The 25,301-nt window shown below is 46.0% G+C and overlaps 3 protein-coding genes across 4 annotated transcripts in view; 1 reads left to right on the top strand and 2 right to left on the bottom strand.

The window, feature by feature from the left end:
- Window positions 1-7,821, bottom strand: part of LOC130377154 (anion exchange protein 2-like) — a 49,865-nt gene extending 42,044 nt beyond the window's left edge. The window contains exon 1 of one of the 2 annotated variants that reach the window (XM_056584149.1): window positions 7,804-7,821. The gene's annotated coding sequence lies outside the window, so the exon portion shown is untranslated. Of the gene's footprint in view, window positions 1-7,180; window positions 7,237-7,803 lie in introns of those variants that run through there. The other variant, XM_056584148.1, reaches the window with a different exon arrangement.
- On the top strand, window positions 7,272-18,360 carry si:ch73-173p19.1 (uncharacterized). The gene is made up of 17 exons (XM_056584814.1): window positions 7,272-8,059; window positions 9,055-9,161; window positions 9,473-9,609; window positions 10,616-10,782; window positions 11,117-11,281; window positions 11,615-12,140; window positions 12,419-12,523; window positions 12,687-12,777; window positions 13,016-13,239; window positions 13,345-13,587; window positions 13,862-13,960; window positions 14,556-14,749; window positions 14,927-15,101; window positions 15,183-15,339; window positions 15,701-15,854; window positions 15,952-16,063; window positions 16,151-18,360. The coding sequence occupies exons 1-17, from the start codon at window positions 8,039-8,041 to the stop codon at window positions 16,312-16,314; spliced, it is 2,841 nt and encodes a 946-aa protein (XP_056440789.1). The 5' UTR covers window positions 7,272-8,038; the 3' UTR covers window positions 16,315-18,360.
- LOC130377159 (ATP-binding cassette sub-family F member 2-like) lies at window positions 17,181-25,254 on the bottom strand. Its single transcript, XM_056584165.1, has 15 exons — window positions 25,102-25,254; window positions 24,163-24,311; window positions 23,430-23,642; window positions 22,875-23,057; window positions 22,229-22,400; window positions 22,012-22,107; window positions 21,307-21,409; window positions 20,689-20,784; window positions 20,260-20,379; window positions 20,069-20,158; window positions 19,815-19,925; window positions 19,505-19,567; window positions 19,125-19,253; window positions 18,672-18,875; window positions 17,181-17,884 (listed from the first exon to the last, which is right to left on the bottom strand). Exons 2-15 carry the CDS (start codon window positions 24,302-24,304, stop codon window positions 17,768-17,770), a joined length of 1,839 nt encoding a protein of 612 aa, XP_056440140.1. The 5' UTR covers window positions 24,305-24,311; window positions 25,102-25,254; the 3' UTR covers window positions 17,181-17,767.
- Between the last annotated feature and the right edge of the window lie 47 nt (window positions 25,255-25,301).

Raw genomic sequence — 25,301 nt, forward strand, 5'->3', positions numbered from 1 at the left:
AATATTATACACTTATATTTAGATTGTGCTTTCTGAAGTACTCAAAGTCCTTACCCATAACAAAGTAAACACATACAGTTGAGCTGAACATATATTTTAAGATGTGCATGTCTATATTGCTAGGTGTGTGTGGCCCACAGTGCCTAGGGTTGGGACAGTATGGGTATTTTTCTTCCCATGTTGAAAATAGACCTGCGGTTTGGTCTCTCTCTCTCTCTCTCTCTCTCTCTCTCTCTCTCTCTCTCTCTCGCTCTCTCTCTCTCTCTCTCTCTCTCTCTCTCTCTCTCTCTCTCTCTCTCTCTCTCTCTCTCTCTCTCTCTCTCTCTCTCTCTCTCTCTCTCTCTCTCTCTCTCTCTCTCTCTCTCTCTGTGAATAGCAGTTAAGTGTTGAGAAGTCCTTGACCAACAAGGTTAGTGGACCGTCAATAATGATGACTACACAATATTTTAAATTTCATACCGCATACCATATGCACATTTGTCCCCTTCAGCAGGAAAAAATAACACAAAATTGATATACTAAATTTGTGATGACGGTTATGAGCTCAGCCCCGCAGCGGGCATCACATGACTCTCCAGCAAGATTTTTGTGGGTAAACACTCGCACACAGCTCGCCAGCAGATCCATGCTGAGCCTGAGGCATTTCTTTATCCAGACCCTGATCTGATAATAGCATTATCCACAACCCAAACACAGGCGACTATAAAGATTGATCAGAATGTAGTGTGGAAAGTCTGTTTTTAAACAGTGACCAATGCACATAAAGTGTATTGCGTGTCCTTGGGCCACGCAATAATGGAAAAAGCTGGATTTCTTCTTCTGCTTTTCTGCTGCATAGTTTCAACTGCGTCACAGTCTGTACCTGCCCCCTCCACCTACTGCCAGCTCTGGGGTATATTTATCTGGAAAAACACCCTTTTTGGACTCACGTGGTGAACTTCAGCTTCCTGTTTTGGAATTGTAATGTTTTGAAAAAATGGCACATGCTATTAATACAATTTAAAAAAAAATAGATTTATATATTATTTACTCCCCTTCAACATGAGTTATATTGTATCATCCTTATCATTAAGTAAAAGCATACTAAAATGTATCGTGATATCTGAAATAATGCAAGAAAGAACTTTCTATACACTTCAGAGGATGTTCATCTGGACTGCTTTGAATAGGTACGAGTAAGTATTAATTTTAAGTACATAGCTGATGTGTACATTAGTAGATGTGTAGAGTAGTGACAGCTGGTTGATGGCTGCGCAGCACTGCCTGGAGCAGTCGGTCTAAAGTCTAAACCTTCATACGGCTGCAATACGATTCATATATTTTCGATGGACATGATAATCCATTTTCAAGCACAAATAACCATCGTTGGCTGGTTGATGCTGCGGTTAAATTGAAAGATTTGGCTCATAAATCATTATAAAATAAATGGGTAGGTTTAAAGAAATAGTAACACACATAAGTTTTGTCTTGGGTTACTCTTTACAACTAAATTAATCGTTAGATTAACGACTATGTAAACAAGTGATTGTTGCAGCCATAGCTTGTGGCCCTATCCTTGTGACATAGTTGTGTGTTTGAACCCAAACAACATCCGGCACAGTGAAGTAGTTCAGTAGTAGTGTGTTTGCGGCTATGAAGTATTACGCAATCTGTTAAAGGGACCTTTATCCTATTTTACATCAAAAATGTACCGACAAATATCTAAAGCTTTTAAGCCAAAAATCTCTGAAGAGTTCAGCGGCAAATTAGGCGTCTCCATTGGAAAAAGGTTGGGAAACCCTAGCTTTCAGCCGGGCTCTGATGAGACCCAGCCCGGCTAGGACAGGACCCCGAGGTCCTGTTTCTGATGCAGCTGCCCTGTTTACTGATCTCTATGGTGACTGGACGGTGTTGATAGTTCTGCCTGGCGACAAGCCCTCCTGCTGGAAATAGCTCTGGTGGCGTGTTGGCTCGGGCTACTAGGGGGGGACTCGGGTTGGAGGGGTTCCCCTGAGCCTCTGCCCCGTACTGGGTTCCCCGAGGAAGATGTGGGGACTCGCTGTTCACATGTCAACATACAGTGGCTAGAACACAGCCATGGCAAAGATGATGAGGGGTTGACAGGTGAACGCTTTTAAATGGCAGTACTTTTATCAATGTAGCTTCCTGAAGGCATATGACACTAACTCAGTATCTCACTAATCATCTCTCACACAATGTCACTAAGATCAGAAACAAAGTATCATCTACCAACCAAACACATCAACCTCATAGTGTTCTGGCTAGCTAGGCGGTTCAACTCCCGGCTAAAAGTTGCTAGGTTTGCTCCCTAATATGCAGTATCTACCAATGTTCCTAGAGGAAGATGCTCTAACCACTTCCTGTAACTGAATCACTGTAAGTTTCTTTCGATCGACGCGTCTACACTAAATGGTAAACAGTAAACAGAGCTATTTACTAAATGGTAAATAGTAGTCACCAGTTTGTTTTATGATTAATTCCGCCATGGAGGGCAGGATAAACAGAAAGCTGCCTGGGAGACAGGCATTTATTTGTGGATATTTACTCAATAACAACTTATAATTGTTTACCCTTTTTCCCGGGGCATAACAGGCTTTTGCAGATGAGCAAGAAGACAAAAACAGCAGCTATTTCAAACCACCCCTACAGACCTATTCTAGCCAATACAGCTCTGTACAACAATCCAAATGCTCAAGGGTTCATTTTTAAACAGCATCTTGGGATGGACTCTTGGCCAATGCTAGTGGCTGTGGAAGTGGAGTCCAAATCCTTGGCCTGAGCCCTGTGATACAGCAACTGTTTGGGGCTGCAGAGGGATGAGCAGACCAGCTGGAGGGATCTTCGTGAAGGGCCATCTATTGTCCTCAAGGTCTAGAAAAGACCATGACATCACCCTTCTGGACTACGGGGTTGTAGATGGTAGATACCAAAGGTTTGGGTTGAGCTATTATTGTTGGGTCAACTGTAAATACAATGGTGCGTGACTTGTGACTTTTACATAATTACATGAATCATTCTGTTGACTAGGGTTTGGATTAGCAATGGGCCTTTGAAAACAACCAATCAGAACACTAATGTAGTTAGCAACAAGGCTAGCACACTTTGCAGATTATGTGAAGAGTGCATTCTTGCTTCCAGAGCTTATCTTGCGATCTGAGGTATTTCCAAGTAAAACAGGACATTAGGGTGGGACGATAAGTAGGAGGGATGTGATTGGGTCCTTCAGCATTTGATTGGCATAAGAGGGTGTATACCTATGTTGTTATTGGAATGTTATGTTGATGCTTAGTTCTGTTATACCAGCTCGACATAGGTGAGGCAATCACAAAAAAAAAGGGTCCATATTTGTTTTTGCCATCTTTTGTTGATTGGATATTTTCGAGTTTAATTTATTTTCCATGTACCACGTTCCAAGCTTTTTTCAATGTGCTTAACATACCATCATAACGATTTACTAAAAGTAATTCAGAGACATTACTTTACGGAGCAGTTGGGGGGGGGGGGGTAGAGCATTTTGTGGGGCATCTCCAGGACGCCTACAGGTAGTCCAACACCCTGACCCCAAGACTACTCATCAGTAGAACAAACGAGTTGCACTATCATTCCAACATCGCCATTGGCCTTTCAGTTGCCCGATGGTTTTTAGCCGCTATGGTGCTTGGGCGTGTCTGCCACCTGATCAGGTTGCACCTACGTTACAAAAGGTCCAGGTAGACTCTCATTAAGTGGTGTTAAGGATACCGTGGTACAAAAGGTCCAGGTAGACTCTCACTAAAGTGTTTATGCACCGCTTTGCACCTCTCTGTTCTTCCAACCCCCTGTGGCCCTGTGGGGCCAGCGATGGGAAAGGAACCCAACACTCCAGACTTTGCTTTCACAGTAACTTAAATGGGTGATAACATACAGTTTTGTCCAATTTGGACAATGATGGTGTTGTGATTTTTCCAGAAAAAGATAAATGGGCCAAACATCGCCAAACCATAACCAATAACTCAAAACCAGAAAATCGAACGTCCAAGAGCTATTTCCTTAGACAGCGATTGATCATGTAAAACAAAACCTGATTCAAATATATTTCCTTTCACAGTACCACTGACATGGCCCTCTATCCATGGATCTGGAAAGTGAAGTTGTGTGATTGCAATATGGAAGACTGTGCTATTTTCAGACAAGAGCAATTGCATTCCTCCAGACGAGAAACTATAAGAACACTATAAGAACAGAAAAACCATGAAGCATTTATATAAACATGAAAGACTACTGCCACTGCTCTGTATGCTGCCAGATGAACATAAAACCAAACAGTTCTCCAACAAAGCCAAAGTTTTGGGGTGTAAACAGGATTTCCAGCTGGACTACTGTAGAGCGGCTGCTCAAACAGTGGTGGGAGAGACAATGAAAAGAGACTTTAACATATGCCTGGAAAGTTGGATAAGACAGAGGTTGTGGAATCCACAAGCAGTCTCCGAGACCTTCACTGCGCCCTCGCTTTGGGCCTCTGAAGCTCATCAAGACGGCTTTGTTAAATAGACTTAAGGCTTTTAAAATTGAGAATAGACTATCATGAATCCAGCCATATTACACGGAGAGTGTACACGTAAGTGGTTAGGACATGTTTATCAGCAACAGGTCCTTAAGGTGCCAGAAGAGTGGTGAGAGGATGAATAGAGATGGAAGCTAGGGGTTAGAGAATGAATAGAGACATGCTGTTAAGGAGCGGGTAAAGGTAACACCTCTTGCTTACAGGGAGACTTAGGCGATCCTCCACTTACATGGAGGATTGCTTCAAGTACCTTTCAGAATACCCTAGCAGCATGATTGTCATCGTTTGTGATGCTTAGTCATGCTACCTACAGAATGGTCACTAATGCCATTCTCTCAATATGAAGTAGAAGGACAGTTTAAGGACAATGTGGGGAGGGGGGAAGAGAGAATAGTCAGAAGATACAGAATGGAGAGAGTGAGACAGAATGGAGAGATAGGGGGAGAGAGACAGAATGGAGAGACAGAAAGAAAAAAAGAAAGGAAGAAACATTGTGCCTTGCAAAGGTGCTTACACATTGTCCCAACAAATACCGTCAGGCCAGTGTGCAGTAGAGTGACGGATCAGTGTGCCAGACTTGGTGGTGCTTGTTGGCTTTGGTGGGATGAGTGTGTCTGACCCTATATTATTCATCTTATTACCGAACCCTCATTGTATAAAATCAAAGAACAGGGTAAGAAAGACAGTAAAAGAGAGACAGACAGAGAGAAAGAAAAGCAGACAGACAGAGAGAAAGAAGGGCAGATAGACGAAGAGAAAGAAAGGCAGGCAGGCAGGCAGGCAGGCAGGCAGGCAGGCAGGCAGGCAGACAGACAGACAGACAGACAGACAGACAGACAGACAGACAGACAGACAGACAGACAGACAGACAGACAGACAGACAGACAGACAGACAGAGAAGCAGCATGAAGCCCATGTATAATCAGATGATTGAGCCGTCAGACCTCTTGTTGCAGACTGTTAAGCGACCCATCGCTTTACTGCTGCCAAAGCACTGCTAATTAAACACCACTTAGCTAGTCCAGCAGCCACACAATACTACACTACAAGGTTCACTGTTACGAAGGGTAACTAGGGGTTCACCTTGCTCAACTTTATAGCGACTTCATTACACTGAACTAGGCCTATATGTTGTGTATAATAAGCCTGTATCAGACAAAAAAGTCAACACTTTTTTTTCAGAAATTCCTCTTCCTAATTAACTAACTACACAATGAATTATCGCAACTTGAATTTATTACTTCATGAAAATAAATGATTTATATTTAATTATCTTACCATGAATGGGACATGAAAAGACTTTGGATAAATAAATCTCATACTGAAACCTGACTGTTGGGGCTTTCCTGGATGACCCAAGAATGTAATTATGTCTGTGGATAAACCTCTAGGTGTATTTATCTGTAGGTAAGCATCAGGAAGTTAATACATAAACAATGTCCTCAATGTTCAATCCAAGTAATGAGCATGAAGCAAGGCGAATTGTGTTGCGAAATATGCGTCACGGTAGGCTATCAAGTACCAGAAGTCTACAGACACAGAGGTGGTCTGTTGTCCAGACCGGTCCCTTGACGACAGGTTGTTTTACTTTGTCTGGCCAAGAGAACATAAAGCAACTGAGCAGAGACGATGATAAGAGTAAAGATGAGAAGAGTTCCCTCCAAAAGCTGAATTGTATTGAAGTATTGCATAACAGGTACAAATGCAAAATATGTATTTTATGTGTTAGCAAAGGCAGACTAACACCAAGACTAGGTTTAAGATGCTGTTATTTTATTGGAAATAAAGTGAGAGCAATGGCCGTGATTTTTCACAGCAGGCAGCAGTTATTCTCGTGGTGTAGATAAGGAAGATCCCACAGGCATCCTTAACCGTGTCCGTTCTTGTATTCACGTGGCGGATTTTAATTTCTCAGTTATCTCTAATGATGACGTTGTCGGTCATCTCTCAAAAAAACTTTATTGACAATAGGATACTGGCCACTGTTCAGGTGTTGTTCACCTGTGCGTAAGGGAATGTATCAAAAGTATATTTGTATTCTTCTACTACTACGCCATGGGGAATATAAACAAAAGGGATCGTGTTGTCTCGTAAGAAAGAAATGAATGAATGAAAAGAGACGTGGCCACGCCCCCTTAAATGCCACAAACCTTTTAATCGTTCTGGATAAAATAAATGAAAACAAGACATGCCTACGTTTAGATTTGAGTAATCATTTTTGTCTCAAACAGAGATTTGGTTTGGGATTTGGCGCATCCAACGGCTGTTTAATTCTCACAATCATGAACCGTATAAGCGCTGTCTGGCATCACAGGCTTAATTGTATCCAGGAAACCAACTTTTAACAACCAAATCGTTTCTACTCGATTTTCTGAAACCTTGGCTGGCAATATCACGGAAAGAGTGAAGTCATCCCTTACTGGGCATTGCATGCATGCATGAAATCCAAGTGGTACTGGGATACAGTAACGCCGCCTGTGTTAAAGTCCCCGTTTACAGTCCGTTTAACATCAGTGAAATACCTGCTCCTCGAAGCAGGAAAACAACACGATGAAATACCGAGGAGCTAGCACTATGAAACACAACAGTTGATCGGAACATTTGTACTTTGTGGAGTATTTTTTTTTATGTACTTACCCCGTACTGACTGAATGACTTGCTCGCTGCTTCCTCTAGCGAGGACTTAATGCGCGTGCGTACGGAGTGAATCATATTTGAGATGTGCGCGAGGAGCGAGGGCGGGGACGCGAGCCTCAGATACCGTTAGCTGAACATTCCTCTGACATGTTCCCCAAGTTCCACGTAGTAACCTCATAGTAACCATTTAAAGTCCCCAAAGTCTAATTAGTAACGCAATTAACCGCGGCCGTATATACAGTAACGACATCTCGAACCATTACTCAAACAGTAATGCTGCTGACAGGTTGTCTTATAAACTGCAATGTAATGTCGACGAACAAAATCAAACGTAGGAAAAAAACAATGCAATTGAGTTAATTTGCATACGTTTGTAACAGCTTTTCACTTTATAACTTTACATTATCTTCAGCAAACGACCGAAACGTATATTACGTTCACCGCCGGCAAATATAAACGGGCTTAGGGCGACATCTGGAGTATTCCTCCTACAATTGAAACCAATGCAGGTAATGCCAGCAGAAAATACATTTAGGACGGTCAAATAAGTGACGTTTAATAGCAAAATGTTTGATAGATACTGGCAAATAATCGAAATCTGACGAAATAAAACCGCTACATACCCACGAGGGACTAGTTGCGTTGTCAGTCTCTGTCAGTCACATGGCTGTTGTTTGTGGGAGTTTACCGCAATGGGTAAGCGGTTCTGATTGGCTAATTTCTCGTGGGAGTCCTGTCAATCCACTTGTCGAAGGGGTAGAGGTCAGTTTTGCGTGATATGCTAAACGTTAAATATAACGAAAGTAAATTATTGTATTCCTCGCTGAATCTCGATTCATGCACGGCTAAAACAGAAGCATGAATTCTACGGTTTCTCCGGTAAGTTTCCATTATAATTGCAGTCAGGCTAGCACTGTATTGCCATCTGCTGTAGCCTTTAGCCTTTTCTATGGTGACATCCCATACAGTTACCTCAGCTGAAGTTATGCTAACCTAGCTGTTATGCTAACCTAGCTGCTGTACCAACAGCGTTTGTTATTGTCTAATAGCGATGGGACCGCAGATGTGTTATGTTATACAACGAGTTTATCCAAATGAATAAGATTGGCCCGTTTTAATGTCAAGACTGACATCTAGTTGTGCCAACTTACGTTTAACTTTAAGGTGACATTATTGTCATAATTCAACTTTATTTATATGTTGGTTAATCAAATAATTCCTAACTGCACTCTAAACCTTCGTGCCTTTAGTAGACGGTAACGTTAAATAGCGGTACACGAACAACTTTAAGAAGGGAATTCGTTGTATTTTTATTACAAACTAGAAAACATAAACTCAAAATATCTTACAATGGAAAATGTGTATTTTAATAGCTGCCTTTTTTTCATAATCAGCGTTTATGAATAACTTATTAGGTAATAGGGTAATGTTTAGTACCACTTCAATTATAACCAGAAGTTATTGCTCTTGGTATGTCATTGAACATACCACAACACACCCTTGTGTAGACCAGAGAAATATCAAATGTAATGCATATATTATTTGAATATTATACTTTTAAGCACCTCTGTGGAAGTCCAAAGCACTTTACGAAGGGTGTGCGTTTTTATGACGTTATTGATCTTAGTGGAGGCACTTGTAGGCGATAACTAGGATTGTGAAGCTGACACAGGACTTGTCTGAGGCCTTGTCGACTATGCCAAACGAGATGCATGTAGATGATGTAGAGAGGGGTCCAAGACAGAGGCCTGGAGAACACCTTAAATAATTAAGGGAATGGTTTGGAGCTACGTTTGTAAATTTGGGATGTTGAGTTGTATGTCACATGTTCTCATGGAGTTCAGAGCAGTGACGCATGTGAAGATGCGTTGCAGACTATCGGAGCGTTGTTTGTCACTCTGGGTGAGATGGGATTCACCAAGGATCAGATCCAGTCGGCAGTGCAGGCGGGGCATTTCTCCGTTGCGGATGCTGCAGAGTGGTGAGTGGTCGTCTGTAATGGAAAATAACTGGTATTTGGTCTGGTGAAACGGGTGTCCTTGAATAAATGATAGGTCCACCTTATCAAATGTAATGTTTCCCTCTGCTGATGTGGATGCAATGGGGAGTTTCCCCTCAGTCTTTCTCACACATATTCTGCCTGCATTCTCTTTGATCTTGTGTTAGTACAATTCAACTGTTATAAGACTACCAGGTTGACCTGTCTGAGGGCAATCATTAGCATCAGAGCAGCACATCTGACCTTAAATAACCTCCATTTGGTTCATTAAACCCCCTCTGTGTGGATAACAGGCTCTTGCAGGGACAGAATGTGCGACACAAATTGATGAAGCGGCCGTCGGAGCCTGCTGAATCAGCGTTCTCTGCCTTCAACCCTCCCAAGGACCAGGGAGGGCCCGGGTCACACGGAGGGTCAGCTGACAGCGGAGGTATGACGCACCACACCCCTGACCAGTCACACTGTGAGGGGAGTTTTGTCCTGGGTGCAAGCTGGGAAGGCAAGGTAATCATAGAGACTCATAGTTTTATATCCACATGCCAACTATTGTGCTCCTGGCCAACATTCCTACCCTAGATACTATTTCTATCAGTAACTTGCAAAGGTCAGGGAAGGTAGCGGAAATACTGACATGTTGTTAATTGTCTATTTATCGATAAGATCACTAAGGAATATAGAGCTTGATGGTGAAGACATGGTGTCTATAGTGGACCGGAATGTTTATTGGTTAAGGTGTTTGACTCCCAGCCAAAAGGTTCTGGGTTAAATCCCCAATGTCTGGAGGCCCCCTTGAGCCAGAGGCCCCTAATCCTTAATGATATGAAACTAAAATAAATGAATTTTCAATACAATACAATACAATACAACTTTATTAATCCCACTAGGGGCAAATAGTTTGAGCAGCTTGTATACAGACAGAGTAACATACAAACAACAAATACACATACACAACTACGGAGCATTTAGTAGTTGAATTGCAGAGGGGATGAACGATTTGGAATGGCGGTTTGTTCTGCAAGCAGGTAAAGCATAGCGACGCCCTGATGGCAACACAGAATTCACTTTTAAGAACATGACCAGAAGAAGCCAAAATACCTGATGCTTTCTTAATGATTTGCTGATTGCAAAAATAACTCAAGTCCCTTTGTTTAACTCCGGTGATCTTAGAACAGATGTTGACAATAGTGTTCAGGCTGTTTCCGTCTTTTACTGTGAGGCTGTGAAACCGGCAGATAAAAGCGTCTGCTATATGACTCCATAGTAGATAGTACCTTACTATCGTCTTCATCCTCGTGTGTGTGTGTGTGTGTGTGTGTGTGTGTGTGTGTGTGTGTGTGTGTGTGTGTGTGTGTGTGTGTGTGTGTGTGTGTGTGTGTGTGTGTGTGTGTGTGTGTGTGTGTGTGTGTGTGTGTGTGTGTCTTTTGTTGCCTCCTCAGCATCTCGCTCCCTGACCCTGGGCTCTCCTTCCCCCCCCGGTGTGTCCTCCCCTGACCCCCTGCCTCCCCTGGAGTCCCGGATCAAGCCCTCCCTGGGAGACTTTGAGGAGCAGCAGATGCAGCGCCTCGCCCAGGAGGCCCGGTCCGAGAGACGGCAGAAGAAACAGGTGAGACACACGCACACGCCGCAGTAACCCTGCTTGTGGGCACTTCAGCACGAAAACCAGCAACCCTCCAAAGTTTTGACTCCTCAAAATCAAACCCCAATCACATCTGGGTGAGCACCCCCTCCTGTGATATCACAAGAGGATGGATTTGAATGACCGATCAATATCAATCGTGGTGGTGAAACAGGGGCCCTTTTTAAAGAGTGTGTGTGTGTGTGTGTGTGTGTGTGTGTGTGTGTGTGTGTGTGTGTGTGTGTGTGTGTGTGTGTGTGTGTGTGTGTGTGTGTGTGTGTGTGTGTGTGTGTGTGTGTGTGTGTGTGTGTGTCTTTTTCAGGAGCGTGAGCTGGTGTTGAAGCGAATTGCAGAGGACCGCAAGAGTCAGCAGGAGAAGAAAAAGACCGCGTCATCAGCCGAGGAGTCCCAGACCACCAAGACCCCCCCAGAACAGAAGCTAGGGGGAGCCCTCCAGACCAACGTGGACAACAACTGTATCCTCATGGTGAGGATGGACCTCAGACAACGGGCGGCTGGGGCTGTGATGAGCAGACGAAGACAGTGGCACTGGTTGCTTTAAACAAAAAAAAAGGGTTCTATATTTATCCCAGAACGGCGATTCAGATGCAAGAGTAGAAAGTACTTGATGGTAGTAGAAATTAAACAGACACAAAAAAATGAAAATAAAAGCAAAACGACTACATACCATAAATACAGAAAATAGATCTGTGCACAAAATATTAGGACGGTTGAGGCAGACATTATTGAGAGTATATGCTACAGTATTGAAATTATTTATTGAAACTATGCATTCAAACTATTAATTGGGATGTTGCAGATCCGCCTACCCTCGGGCGAATCCATGCGAGAGCGTTTCCATGCCGACGCCCCCCTGCGGAGCGTGGTGGAGCACATATCGGAGCGCCACCCGTCCCTTCCCGCCTTCTCCCTCCTCCAGGGGTTCCCACGGAAACGCTTCGGGGAGGCGGAGCTGGCGTGCTCCCTGCGCTCCCTGGGCCTCACACCCAACACGGCCCTCTGCCTCCAGACCACGGCCCCGGAGGCGGCCCCCCGCGACCCGCCCCCCCTCCCCCCGCCCGTCCTCCCCCCTGCCGCCCTCTCCCGGCCCGCTCTCTCCCCGCTTGGGCCCAAGGAGGACCAGGAGTGCAGCGCTGCACCTCCTTCTGCTGCTGCTGCTGCTGCTGCTGCTGCTGCTCCTCATGTCCCAGACCAGATGGAGGAGGCAGAGATGGAGCTGGAAGGCCCGCCTCCGGCGTTACCCCACCTACAGTGGGAGGAGGCGGTGGCCTATGCCGGCGTCCCTGGAGCCCCGGCCCCTTTCTCTGGCCCCTCCCACATCTGGGGTAAGAAACCGCCTGTCACGTTTTACCTTCGGCCTTTTGACCTATCAGGAGGTCTTGGGAAACTGGGAAAGGAAAAAAAAAAAATCAACATACTGGAATCATTGTAACCAATCGTGGAAACTGATTGGTTATGGTTATAGGTTATGAAGGATGATACCAAGAATTCTTTGTTTATTGCGCTGACATTAGAATAAGATCAGGTGAGTTAGTTGTGCTGTTGGAGAGATGGTTGTGGTGGGCAGTGTTATGACGGTCCTGGTTCTGGTTGTGTTGGGCAGGGCGGGGTCAGAAGCTCGAAGCCGGAGAGATCGCCGCAGAGGAAGAGGAGGGAGATGAAGAGCTGGAGGCTGACCAAGAAGAAGAGCCACCTTTCCCGCCTAATGGTATTGCTCTCTCTCTCTCTTTCTGCACTTTACTGAGTGACCTTAGTGGGGGAGAATGTTACGTTGTTCGATTTTTCCCCACACACATTTTTCAATGTTCGTAACTGAGTGGTTTGTACCTTGGCTTATCCTGATGCGTCGCTGGTGGTTCATCGTGGTCCAGGGATGCCCAGGCTGCCCTTCCTCCCAGACAACAGGCTCCGTGGTGGGGTGGAGCCCCGCCACCAGTGGCCCGAGCAGGGCAACAGACTCCAGTGAGCCACCACAACACCATGCAAATGCTACATGCTAGCGATACGCTTAGGCTACATGGTTAAGCTACGCTACTAATGCATTTTGAAACAAAGATAATGCTTTATTGTAGCGTATGCTACATAACGCTATTGTAGCATTATCAGCCATAGCAGAAATATGCAGAAATAGGCATGTATATCATGTGTTTATGCATGTAATGCCTCATCATGTGCCTAAGGCCTGTCCATGCGTCTCTAGGGAGGGCGTGGTGGAGGAGGTCATGGTTCCAGAGGAGGCGGGGGCGCGTGCAGGGCCGGGGGCCGCAGGCCTGGCCGCCGTGGAGCGCCTCCAGAGGGTGCCTCACCAGGACGACCATCCAGCCCACCAGGGCCTCCCCTCCCCGCCCAAGAGGGCCTACCGAGCCCCCAGTGTCACGTCGCTGTGCAGCATGGCCACGCGTGCCACCGCACAGCTCATGGCCGGTACGGCGGCCGGAACAACGCAACACGTGCCATCCGTAGCTCTCTAAGTCGGTCCTTCAGAGCGTCGGACTACCGGCTCACGTGCATTGGTGTCTCTCTCCCCAGCGCCCAGCATGCAGTACAGCAGCAGCCTGGCGTGTCTGACCCCGGAGCTCGCCGAGCTGCTGCTCTGCCACATGGCCCGGGAGCGCCTGCTGCGGCCGCGCACCCTGGAGCTCTTCTTCGGCTGCCCGCTGCAGAAGTTTGTCCTCAACAGCTACCCTTACTCCACCAACGACCTGCTGAGGCAGCTCAGGGCCTTCCATGCCCTCAAGCACCTGAGCCTGGTCAACTCCCCCCTCATTACAGGTACCGGGATCACCTCTGACATGACCTCTTGTTACTACCCCTGATATGATCTCTATTTACTACCTATGGTGTCTACCTATAGTGACTCTCTCTGATATGACCTCTAGGAACTACTTCTAGTTATCACCTCTAGTTACTACCTCGGTTATGACGTCTTGTTACTACCCATAGAATCTACCTATAGTTACTGTCTCTGATATGACCTCTAGTTACTACCTATAGTAACTTCCTCTAGTTACTATCTCTGATATTACCTATCCTGTTTTTTTTCTAGACTCCGGCCTGTCTGTGCTGTCAAGTCTCGTCAAACTGCAGCACCTCAACCTGTCTTCCTGTGGGAAGCTCACTGACTCCTGTCTGCAGTACATCACAGGTCCGTTTCCCCCCCCCCCCCCCCTCTCTAACCTCCACATCCCGGCTGGGAGCTGATCAGGGGGCTGCCGGTTCTCCGTCCGCGTGCAGGAATGCAAGGCCCCAGCCTAGGCTGCTGCTTGAACTCCACTCCTCCAGTCCGCCGTTTCACCAAAAATAGAACAAAAAACATCTGATCTTCCACCTTGTTTTTGTGGAATTAGCCTCCGGATCTAAGTAGAAGAAATAATAACAAATGCTTACATGGTATAATTTGGTTGGCACATAATCTTGATCTGAATGGTGATCAGTATGGCTCTATTTCCTGGCCCTCAATTACTAGTGAAATATTACACATATACCACTTATGAAAACGGCTGTCTCTTGCTATATAACCCAGTCTACCTTGAGCAAAATGTCTCACTCGATGCCTCTAAGATGAACACGGGTGACAGTTAATGGTAAACCTCCACAATAAGTCTATCATAAAGGAACCTGAACATATAACAGGGAAAACAGAAGACGTGCAGGTAACCTACGATGAGGGCCTCTCTGAACGCCGCATACGGTCCATAGAGATACAGAACCTTAACTTAAGTGTGTGCCCCGCTGTCCAGGCCTGAAGAGCCTGACCTTCCTGTCCCTGGACCAAACCAAGGTGAGCGACGCGGGGATGCTGCCCTACCTCGCCTCGGCTCCTGCCAGCCTATCACAGCTCAGCCTGAACAACACGGCAGTCACCGAGGCAACGCTGGCCGCGCTGCCCTCCTCGACGCCACACCTACGCTTCCTCAGCATCAAGCAGACCAAGGTAGGAGAGCCCAGAGACCAACTAGTACGGACATACAACACTGACACTATTTGGTACTAGACTTTATATTTCACTCATTGCATTGTGGTCAGAAGCTATCAAATGATAAAGAAAACTTGTTAATGATTTTGGTTAATATAGTAAATGACCCACCCCCCCTGTCCACCTGTCCACCAGGTGAGCGACGTGTCTGCGCTGACAGACCTGCTGCACCTGCAGACACTGTACCTGGACGGGACCGGTGTGACGGAGCACTCCCTGGAGCCGCTGGCCCGACACCCCTCCCTGGCCGCCCTCAGCGTGGCCGGGATCCCCGTCCAGGACCCCGACCACGCCCTCCACCTCATCTCAGGTGAGGGTGGGGGGGAGTCAATCTGAAGCCTCAAGGTGCATGAATGACATGAAGGAGATACTCATGAAGCCACATCCCCAGGTCTGAGGCTGAGCCAGCTCACCCTGCCCGGACGCCACTCTGTGACGGACAGAGGGCTGTCCTTCCTCGCCAGACTCACCCTGCTGACGGAGCTGGACCTCACAGACTACACCAAGGTCACAGACCAGGGAGTCAGCGAGCTGGCGACCATGACCAGGTAACACACTGGTACTTGCATACTGGCAGTAACCTCCTGGTACGAGCATACTCATAATATACTGACCAGGTAACACTCTGTACTGCTAACAGACTAGTTCTAAAGTACTGGTAATAAACTGGGAGAAACAGATCGGTACTAACATGCAGGTTATCTACTGAACAAGTTACACTAGTACTTACACTCTGGTCACAGACTGGTACTTATATACTAGTAGTAACACACTTGTAACAGACAGATGTTAACACACTTACCAGGATTAATGACGGTGGTCCGTGCATGAAGCAGTTCTCTCCTATATTAGAGCAGAGCGATGTTCCACATTAACGACCGCGTAACCTTCTGCTGTCCCTCCCTGCAGCCTGAAGAAGCTGTCTCTTAGCAACACGGGGCTGACGGACGCCGGCCTGGCCCCCCTGCGGGGCCTCAGGGAGCTCCAGGAGCTGTGTCTGGACCGCACGGCCGTCACCAGCCGGGGCGTCGCCGCACTCATCACCTGCCTGCCCCACCTCCAGGTAACTCCTCCCACTAGACCCACGAGTTGGGGGAAATAGATTTCTTATGCGCCGGTTGAAATCGATCAAGCACCCATCTGAAATGTGCCTTCCCCAGGTGTTGGGGTTGGCCTGCACACGTGTGGGCGACTCGGTGGTGCGGAGGGGTCTGGTTGGCTGCAGCCAGCTGACCAAACTCAACCTCAGCCGGACACGCATCACAGACCGTGGTAGGTCCACGCCCCCCTGCCACAAAGAGTCCTCCATCTATTGAAACCACCATGCTGGTCTGAAGGCTAACGCTGCATCCTCCACAGGTCTGAAGCTCCTCAGACACATGCACCTGGCACAGGTGAACCTGGACGGCACCGGCGTGACCATGTCCGGCATCCAATCACTGAAAAACATCAGCAGCGTCCGCGCCAGCAACACGCGCGCTATCGCCCCCGACGACGTCTCCGACGACGACCAATCCCAGTGAGGGCCATGGGGCGTCAGTCCTGGCTCTCATTGGTCAGATGAACCCTACTGCACCACATATTTAAATGCAAACGTTAAAGGAACCCTTTGAAGGTTGAGACCGGCGTTCTGTAAATTCTTATCAACTTAACGAGATGACCACAACCAATCACTTATCGGCGGACTAATTCGCTTTGGTGATTAATTAGGCTAATGAGTAAGCAGGGGACTTGACTTGCTTTTAAATAGTTATGCAATTAAAGAATGTATTGTGATCCGTAAAAGGATTCCTCTAGCATATTTTGCAACAGTACAAAGTCTAGACCAGGAAGGTTCTTATCTGCTGCTGGAGGACAAGGAGCAGGAACAACTGGTTACGTCAAGTATAAAATAGATCCTCTGGTGTTAAGACTTTAGAACTGCACTGTATAAGCAGCAGCCTGGCTCCAACCCTTGGCCATGAGGAGTACTGCGCTTGAATCGAAGACGGGGCAGTTTAAAATGTACTCCACATGCGTGTTACAACTTCCCATATTTAACCCCTCCCGTCTGCAGCTTAAGGGTATAGAAACAGATGGGGCATCATCTGTCCATACACCTAGTCTGAATAACCGGTATACATGTAGTCAGAACGCCTAGACAAAACAGCAACCTAGTATTACAAAGCACCAAATTAAAACATGTCTTCAATACTTATTTTCTCCTTTCTAATGTTTACAACAGCTTATATCAAAGCAGATGACATGTTTGGGAGGTAAATGAATGTTAATCTGAAATGAATAGCGATGAGGTTAGCAGTACACATGTACACCCCCAGAGCAAAAACTCACAACCAACATTTTTAATGTTGTTTACAGAATTGTTGTAAACTATACTTTATTTTCAGAAAATGGTTATTTTTGGATGCGACCACTGTTTGGGTACACTTACAAATAGAGCATAATGTGGAATGAATAAAGTCTGCATTTAAATCGGATGTGTTGATTCAAGAATCCATTAACTGAACATAGTGTCCAATTGCAAATTCTGTTACGTTTTTATTTCAGACAAACCTTTATTGCATCATTTACAATGTTAAATAAGGCCGTTTCATCAGAGAAACTGCCGTTTCATCGAAGAAAAAATAATAAAAAGAAGACTTTTAAATATCATTAAATGACCTTAAAGCCACTCCATACTTCAGGGAAAACCAATCATTTTCTATGAGGACAGCACAATGGAATGTGTTCCAAAATGCACTGCGATGCTTCTGGTGAACCAGAACCATAGTGCAGCTTGAGGTGTGGAAGTCCCATGTCGAACTGAAAGGGTAATATTAGGATGTATGACAGACGTGCCCGTGATCACGATGCTTCTTTTACAGTACTGAAACATCGACCCGGCCCAGCACAGGCGCAGCACCGCCCACCCATGATGCACCACGGGTGGGCGAGGCTAGTGGATATGATGGTGGTGTTGTGGGGGACGGAGACGTGTTAGATATCATGCTGTTGCTTCTCAATATTGGACTTGAGGTGCTCCTTGTAGGCCAGAATGTCCCTGTTCCACTTGGTGATGGTCTGCTTCTCACACACCCAGATCTCCTGAGCCACCTAGACAGGAAGATACAAAACAATTAACCCCTTTACTTAGAGAAACGCAGCCAAACAACTTTGTTTCAAGACTTGACGAAGCAGAGCAAAAATGTATTAATTTCTGGTTTAATTAACTGACCGGGTATACATCTTGTCCAACAATTTTAGGCTAGGTCATATAGTTTTAAACCAGAAGCCGACAGCATTGGCTTCTGTTGCAGTACATCACAACCAAAGTTAGTTGTGTAATTTAACCATTAGTACACCCCTCATTGTTGCGAAATGTAAAACGGTATGCGAGGATGTTCTTCCTATTGTGACTCAGTTTATTAACGGTGAGTCAGTTAAATTAACAGGAAAGACTGAGTCATAGGGGGCAGTCAGCAAGTTACTGACGTCACACTCAAACTTAACCATCTCTACCCTTACCACCCCTAACCTAAACCAAATCTAACCCATTAGCTGAACTTACACATCACTAAACTAATGGTTAGAAATGGTTTGGTTTAGGTTAACCTTAACAGTTCTAGGATAGGGTGGCCGAGAGTCCACTATGTCTTTCCCGTCAATGTTCATGCCCAATTAAGCAAAAACACTTCTAACCCAACAACAAAACCATCCGACCTTCTACCTAAAATAACCATCTCTTAACCTATAGCTAAACATTACCATCTCTTAACCAATACCTAAACTTAACAAACTTAACAATCTCTGACCTTCAACCTAAACCTAACCATCTCTTACGACGAGCGATAAAAAAGGCAAAGGGTACTTCAAATGCATCATGGGAGACCAGGTACCGTACCTGCTGAATAAGCCTGAAGTCGTGGCTAACCAGCATGGTGCCTCCTTCGAAGTCGTTGATGGCGTCTGCGAGGGCGTCGATGGTCTCGATGTCCAAGTGATTGGTAGGCTCGTCCAGGAAGAGCAGGTGGGGGTTCTGCATGGCCAGCCAGGCGAAGGACACACGGCACTTCTGGCCATCCGACAGGTTCTCGATTGGGCTCGTCTGGACACACAACCACAAGTCTTAGCCCCAGACCTTCTTTCGGATTGGTGTAAACTACTGATTTCAGCGTGGGAGTCCCCGGGGATTGTGAAATTTATAATATGTTTATATTTTATGGTTCCTTTCTTTTCAATTTTTTAAGGGGAAAAGTTGCTTTATGTGAAAACAGCCGAGTGATCCGTAGCCAACAGTTTGGGGAACCATTATAGTGTTGTGTCTGAGGCGTGCCTCTCGATTCTCGATGGTTACCTGCTGCTTGCCCGTGAGGCCGTAGCGTCCGATGATCTTCCTCATCTCCTCCCGCTCTTTGAAGTCTGGGTAGCACTTCATCATGTAGTCCAGAGGAGACAGGTCCAGCTCCAGCTGTTCTGTAAGATGCTGAGGGACCGACACAGGGAGAGACTCAGAAGGACGGCAACAACCATGCTACATCGACACCCTTCTGACACCACCTCTAGGCCTGCTTTCCTCCCCACTCAGTCTGGGGAACATTTTAACTTCAGACCCTTCATCCTTCTCATTTTCTCCCATGACAGTTGATACCCATTACACTGTTTGTGCTTGGTCTTATGCAATACAAAATAATGTAGCCAGTAACAATCAGGATGTTAGTCAATAAGGTCTCCTACCTGATGGTACCTGCCGATCTTCACATGGGAGTTTTTCCGGATCATCCCATCTGTGGGAAGCAGCTGCAGAGAAACAACAACCAGGTTCAACAGAGCAGACACCAGTGTTTGGATCCCTTTGGATGCGATGGTTTCGACAGATTCAAAGTTGAGAATCTAAAATCGTTCTAGTGGATACGTCCCATGACTGCATTCTCATCCGTTTACGATGTCTCTGCATTTGCCCGGATATGGTCAACATTGGGATGAGGGATAACGGCGATACCCATAAAACGTAACAGACCAGATAATGGGTTTGGGCGTTGCTTACCTCTCCCATGAGGAGCTTGAGCAGGGTGGACTTCCCCGCGCCGTTGGGTCCCACCAGGGCCACCCGTGTGTCCAGGTCGATACCAAACTCCAGGTTCTTATAAATGTGTGGCTGAAGAGGAGACGTGTACAGGTTAAACACTGAAAACCACAGAAACAATGCTGGAACGGAATTGACAAACCATGATACAGAGATGGAGAGAGTGAGCGGGAGACAGATGGAGAGGCAGAAGAGGGGGAGACAGATTATCTTACCGAGTTGTCACTGTATCTGAAGCTCACGTTCTGAACCATAATTACAGGAGGAGGGATTGTCCCACAGGCAGGAAAACTAAATGACAGCGTCTGTAGGAGAGACACAGGAGTCAGCTTCTACTGTAGAAATATGAACCAGACCAAAACAAACAGGTGATACTGTGTGAATTTTAAGAGGAAGAGCTTCTCACCTTGTCGCTGACCACCTTCTCAGTCAAGCCGGAGGCCACCATCTTCTGCAGGGTCTTCTCTTTACTCTGGGCTTGCCGGGCCAGTTTGGCAGAGCCGTGACCAAACCGGGCGATGTAGTTCTACACAACACACAGAAGTAACGGTCAAACTACAGACAGGTAGCAGAGCCATATTTAAAGAATTCACCAAAGAAACATTTAACCAATTAAAAGTGAATCAACTCACCACAAGCTATGATGAATTAAAACAGCATGAGCTAATAAAGGCGATTAAAAGTTTGAATTCCTATCTAATGCTAAATCTGTTCTGTGGATGTGACCATCAAGCAGCTCCGAATTTAAAGTAAATGTGTTATAATTGCTTAAAAGTTGGAGTAGGTAATAGGAGGTGCAGTACATGGCCCCCACCACACGGGGTGCCCCTCCTACCTTCATGTGTGTTATCTGGTCCTGCTCCCAGTTGAAGCGCTTCATCTGGTTCTCCTCCAGCTCCTCCCTGGTCTTCATGTACTGGTCGTAGTTACCCTGGCAACACAAATACAAAACATTCTTATGCCGTTGCACAGCGTCAGAGGAAAGGCCTCAAAAGGCCACGCATGTATAGAGTAGAAAGGGTGCAGATCTCATTACAACTTGTTTTCTGGAGGGGATCCACAATATCAACCTTTATCAAAAAATCTGCTCTAACAAACAAGGCCAACAATAGTGGCATAAAATAAATATTAGTGAATCACTTGACGTTATTCACCTATTTTACAGAGCCACACATCCACAAAGCAGCACTACATATTAATTATCTGAAATGGGCATAGAGGTATAACGGCACAGTCAGATTTACAACGGTTCAGACCACTGAGCAGGATACAAGGACATAAACAAACCCTTTAAAAAGTAATCAGTTTATGTGCCGTTTCAAGTGTCTTCGCCTTCCATTATATTATGCATTTATAAATTACCCGTTTTTTCAGAAGTTGTAGGCCCCACCCCCTATGTGAAACCATACTACCCGAGGGCAGGCTTTTCCTTTATGAAGCAGGAAATACTTACGGTGTAGTATTTGAGTTTCCTCTGGTTCAGGTGCATGATGTTGGTGCACACACCGTTGAGGAAGTCCTGGGAGTGGGATATGAGCACCAGGATACGTTTGAACCTTTCAAAATAAGAGCAGAACAGTGGGAATCATATTAGACATGTAGGAGATAATATTCATAACATAATCTAGAGCTGTGATAAAGATATGGTAGTTTTGATGTTGAGGGGACCTGTACTGTCAAGGTGTGTGGTTTAGAGAGTCCTGTACTATCCAGTGTCATGTGTTGTAGCTGGACCTGTGATGTCCAGAGGTGTGTTAAAGAGGTGTGGTTAAGATGGACCTGTACTGTCCAGAGGTGCGTCATAGGGGAGGAGGGGTTTAGATGTGCCTGTACTGTCCAGAGTAGGGATGGTCATGATTAATCAATGATCGACTAAATGATCATTAAGAAATTCTTTGATGACGTACATTTATCATCAACAAAACTAATGCTAAAAAAACCACACACAATTTTCATTGCATTTTGAATGTAGCATATAAATAGTTAATTTTAATATAAAAATATTAATGAGTAATCAAAGACAGGTTGTGGTTTAGAAACTAATGTGTGGTTTAGATGGACCTGTTCTGTCCAGAGATGTGGTTTAGAGAGACCGGTACCATCCAGAGGATAAGTGCGATGTAGCGCTGTTGTAGCGCTGTGGTTCAGAGGGACTTACGTCTTGAGCTCCTCCTCCAGCCACACGCAGGCATCCAGGTCCAGATGGTTGGTCGGCTCATCCAGCAACAACATGAAGGGCTTGATGAACAGAGCTCTGGGAGAGGGAAACAAAGACAAAGAGCTTTAGAAACCTGTAGTCTTGTGTTTCGCACCCTGCCTTGGAGATACACTGTCAATACTGCTACATTATAGATACATTTTCTGTGTATTCCCACCTTGCGAGAGCGACTCTCATCCTCCAGCCTCCACTGAAGTCCTTGAGTTTCTGGTTCTGCATGGCGGCGGTGAAGCCCAGGCCGTGGAGGATACGGGAGGCGCGCACAGCAGCCTTGTCCGCGTCCAACTCCTCCAGACGCTCGTACAGCACCATCAGCTTCTCACACTCAGCTGGAGGAGGGATTAAAGGCCTCGTTAGCCAATCACGTCTTATCCATGGTCTGTTCACCAATCCCGGGTAATCTACCCATTAGGCAAGTAGGGTTTTGGCTAACTCAATTGTGAGGCGGAAAAAGGTTTGTGGACGATAAAAAATACCAAAAGACCTTAGTCTATAGTTTAGCCTGCTGTACTTTGGCCATTTCATTATACCACATAATTGGGGTTACCATCATATGCTATACAGAGGGATAGGGACATCCAATTGTATTTTTTTTTAACATTTTGACAGATGAGCCCAAGTTAGGAAGCCCTCAACACAAGGACTTCCTGAACTAGAGCAGGACTTTGCCATTCAGGCTTGCCATTTTGACAGCTGAGCCTAAATAAGGAAGTACCACCCACATGACTTTCTGAACTAGGCAGGCCTTCCTGTACTAGCGCAAGTCTTCCTGTACTAGGGCAAGTCTTCCTGTTGGAACTCACAGTCCTCGCTGGCCAGCCTCTCAGCCTCCTTCTCCAGCATGATCCTCTGCTCATCCACCTCCATCACACATTGCAGGGCCGTCTTCTCGCTGGGAGACATCTCGCGGGTCAGGTGGTAGATGTCGATATGCTCTGGGATGGGAACCTCACGCATGCCGATGGAGGACAGCAACATCGACTTTCCTGAGGACACAGGAAACAAATATTGAGAAACACTGAGATCCATTCATTTCGAGGAGAAAGACCATGGAACAGCATTCGCACTAGTTTGCGTGTCCGAGTCCCACTCATGCTAAAAATGAATTCACAGGAATGAATGATGCCTGGATGAAAGTGCACACCAAGTGCCAAATATTCTTAATCAAATTAAATCCGAGGCAAGTGCTGCCGTGTGGTCCAGACGTGACGACAACAATTGTATTAAATTCCCATTAAATCAGATGTCTACCAAAAGAGACTTGTTAAAGATTCCCAACATTCAAGCATTCCAGGGCCATCATGACTCCCACATGCTCTCCAATGTGCTGCGAACATCAAACTGAGCTTTCTAGATACCTGTGCCGTTGAGGCCGATGAGGCCGTAGCGACGCCCAGAGTTCAGCTCCAGGGTGGTGTCTGACAGCAGCTCCTGGCCGTGGAAGGTGAGAGACATGCTGCTGATGTGGACATCAGTGCTGTTGGGGTGGGAGGACAGCACGCCTGTGGTGGCACGGAACTCGGCCTTCTTCAGCTCACACTCGTCTATATGCTTGCACAGGCCGTCCATGACTGCGAAAGGTGTACAGTGAGTGAGTACGTGTCTTAACTGAACTGCATTTATTTTCTGCTCACACAAATTTCCCATCCAAGATTAATAAAGTGCCATCTTCCACTTACCACCTAGCATCCAGACTAACTGCTATCGACACCTAGCATCAAACTCCAATTATACCCGAGGACACTTAGTGTTGCTAAGAGACTAGACACTGCCTGGGTTATTTAGAACAATATTGCAAAGTCTCCTTTTGGTTTTAAGTCAAAACAAATTGTGGCTTAAATATTACAATAAAAGGCCCTTAATGGCCAGATCAGGCAGAAAAATGACCAGTGTCTATTTAATTTAAAGTATACATTATAAATATGAAGGAAATTAGACAATCTAGGATTAATACAGTACATTCGAATCGAGATGATCGGAAAAAAAAATATGCTGTTTTTATATACACGTACATGCATATATATTATATATATACACACCACATGATAGATAATTTCTAACGGTAAAGAACAACGAATTTGAGTTTCTCACCGCTGTCAGTTCCATTCGTATGGCCCTCTGCCGCCTCTCCGTCTCCTTCGCCGTCCAGCTCATCGGCCTTCTTGGGTCTATTGCGGGCCTTGGCAGCCTCCTTCTTCTTCTGCGCCTTCTTCTTGGCTAGGTCGGATGGCATCTCTGAGCTGGATTTGATAGCACAGTCAGATCGGCCGGATGTAGAGAGTTTGATTCATGTAGTGACTTGAACCTGTGAGGGTCACTGCTTTTCTCCGGACAGTAGCCGGCGGATGTCACATTCGAAGTTTACGCGAACGCGGAATTACTTAGCAAAAGCCGGTTGTCACGGTCAAATTCGCCGGTAACGATGCTACGTAATGTGAAATGAATGAGGGGACTAACAGTAATCCTTTCGTTACGGATTTAGGCGTTTATGTCACCAAGCAAACATAAACATTCGATTGGTGACATTAAATACATCCTTCTTCGTTCATTATTAGTGTAAACTACGCAGTATCGGCGTGTCTGTGTTTCCACCTGCTCGCACATTGTGTTCAGTAGAGCTAACCCGCGAGCTAACCGATAAGCTAGCGGTATCGCCACTAAAGCTCATCTAAACCTCGTTAACACTGGTCAAACATTGTATTACAAACAGGACAGTATCACGGCACTACACACGAAAGGCTAGGTTTACAGTTATACACAAAAATGTAAACGCGCTGAACAATGTCGCAATGTACCGCGTCGCTCACCAAAAGCCGGCCTGGTGGTGCCAAGTTAGCGGCTGTTAGCATTTCAAGGCAGGCCACAGCTACATGGCCTGCTAACGCTGCCTTGCCACAAGGCCCCGGTTCTGACAGTGATTAAAACTGGCACATATAGAAAAATAAAGTATTTCCAAAAACCCCACCAGATATTGTTGTTTAAAAATAACGTTGACTTATTCCACTTAAAGCCGGTAAACGTTATCCGTACCTGTTAGATGAGCGCTGGCTTCGGAGCGGTCTGATGTCTCGTGTCTACTTTTTGCCGGTCGACGACGAAGCACCCGGCGGCAGAGAATCCGTATACGGTGAGGAAGGACCGTATATGGACAAGAAGGGCGGGAACCATCCCATGACCCTCCCCTCCTCGTGGGACTGCAGTACATTTCCATTTTTACCACCAGGGGTAAG

Source organism: Gadus chalcogrammus, chromosome 23 (genome assembly GCF_026213295.1).
Source record: "Gadus chalcogrammus isolate NIFS_2021 chromosome 23, NIFS_Gcha_1.0, whole genome shotgun sequence".
Classification (NCBI taxonomy): Eukaryota; Metazoa; Chordata; class Actinopteri; order Gadiformes; family Gadidae; genus Gadus; species Gadus chalcogrammus.

Bases quoted from the DNA above. Each gene is read 5' to 3' on its own strand.
- si:ch73-173p19.1 (XM_056584814.1), top strand. From the start codon at position 8,039: ATGAATTCTACGGTTTCTCCG. The intron at 12,141-12,418 runs GTAAGAAACCGC...TGTGTTGGGCAG, and splicing joins TGGCCCCTCCCACATCTGGG to GGCGGGGTCAGAAGCTCGAA. The intron at 16,064-16,150 runs GTAGGTCCACGC...CATCCTCCACAG, and splicing joins GACACGCATCACAGACCGTG to GTCTGAAGCTCCTCAGACAC.
- LOC130377159 (XM_056584165.1), bottom strand. From the start codon at position 24,304: ATGCCATCCGACCTAGCCAAGAAGAAGGCGCAGAAGAAGAAGGAGGCT. The intron at 22,401-22,874 runs GTGAGTTCCAAC...TCCCTCCTCCAG, and splicing joins GAGGCTGGCCAGCGAGGACT to CTGAGTGTGAGAAGCTGATG. The intron at 18,876-19,124 runs GTAACCATCGAG...TTGTGTGTCCAG, and splicing joins GCCTCACGGGCAAGCAGCAG to ACGAGCCCAATCGAGAACCT.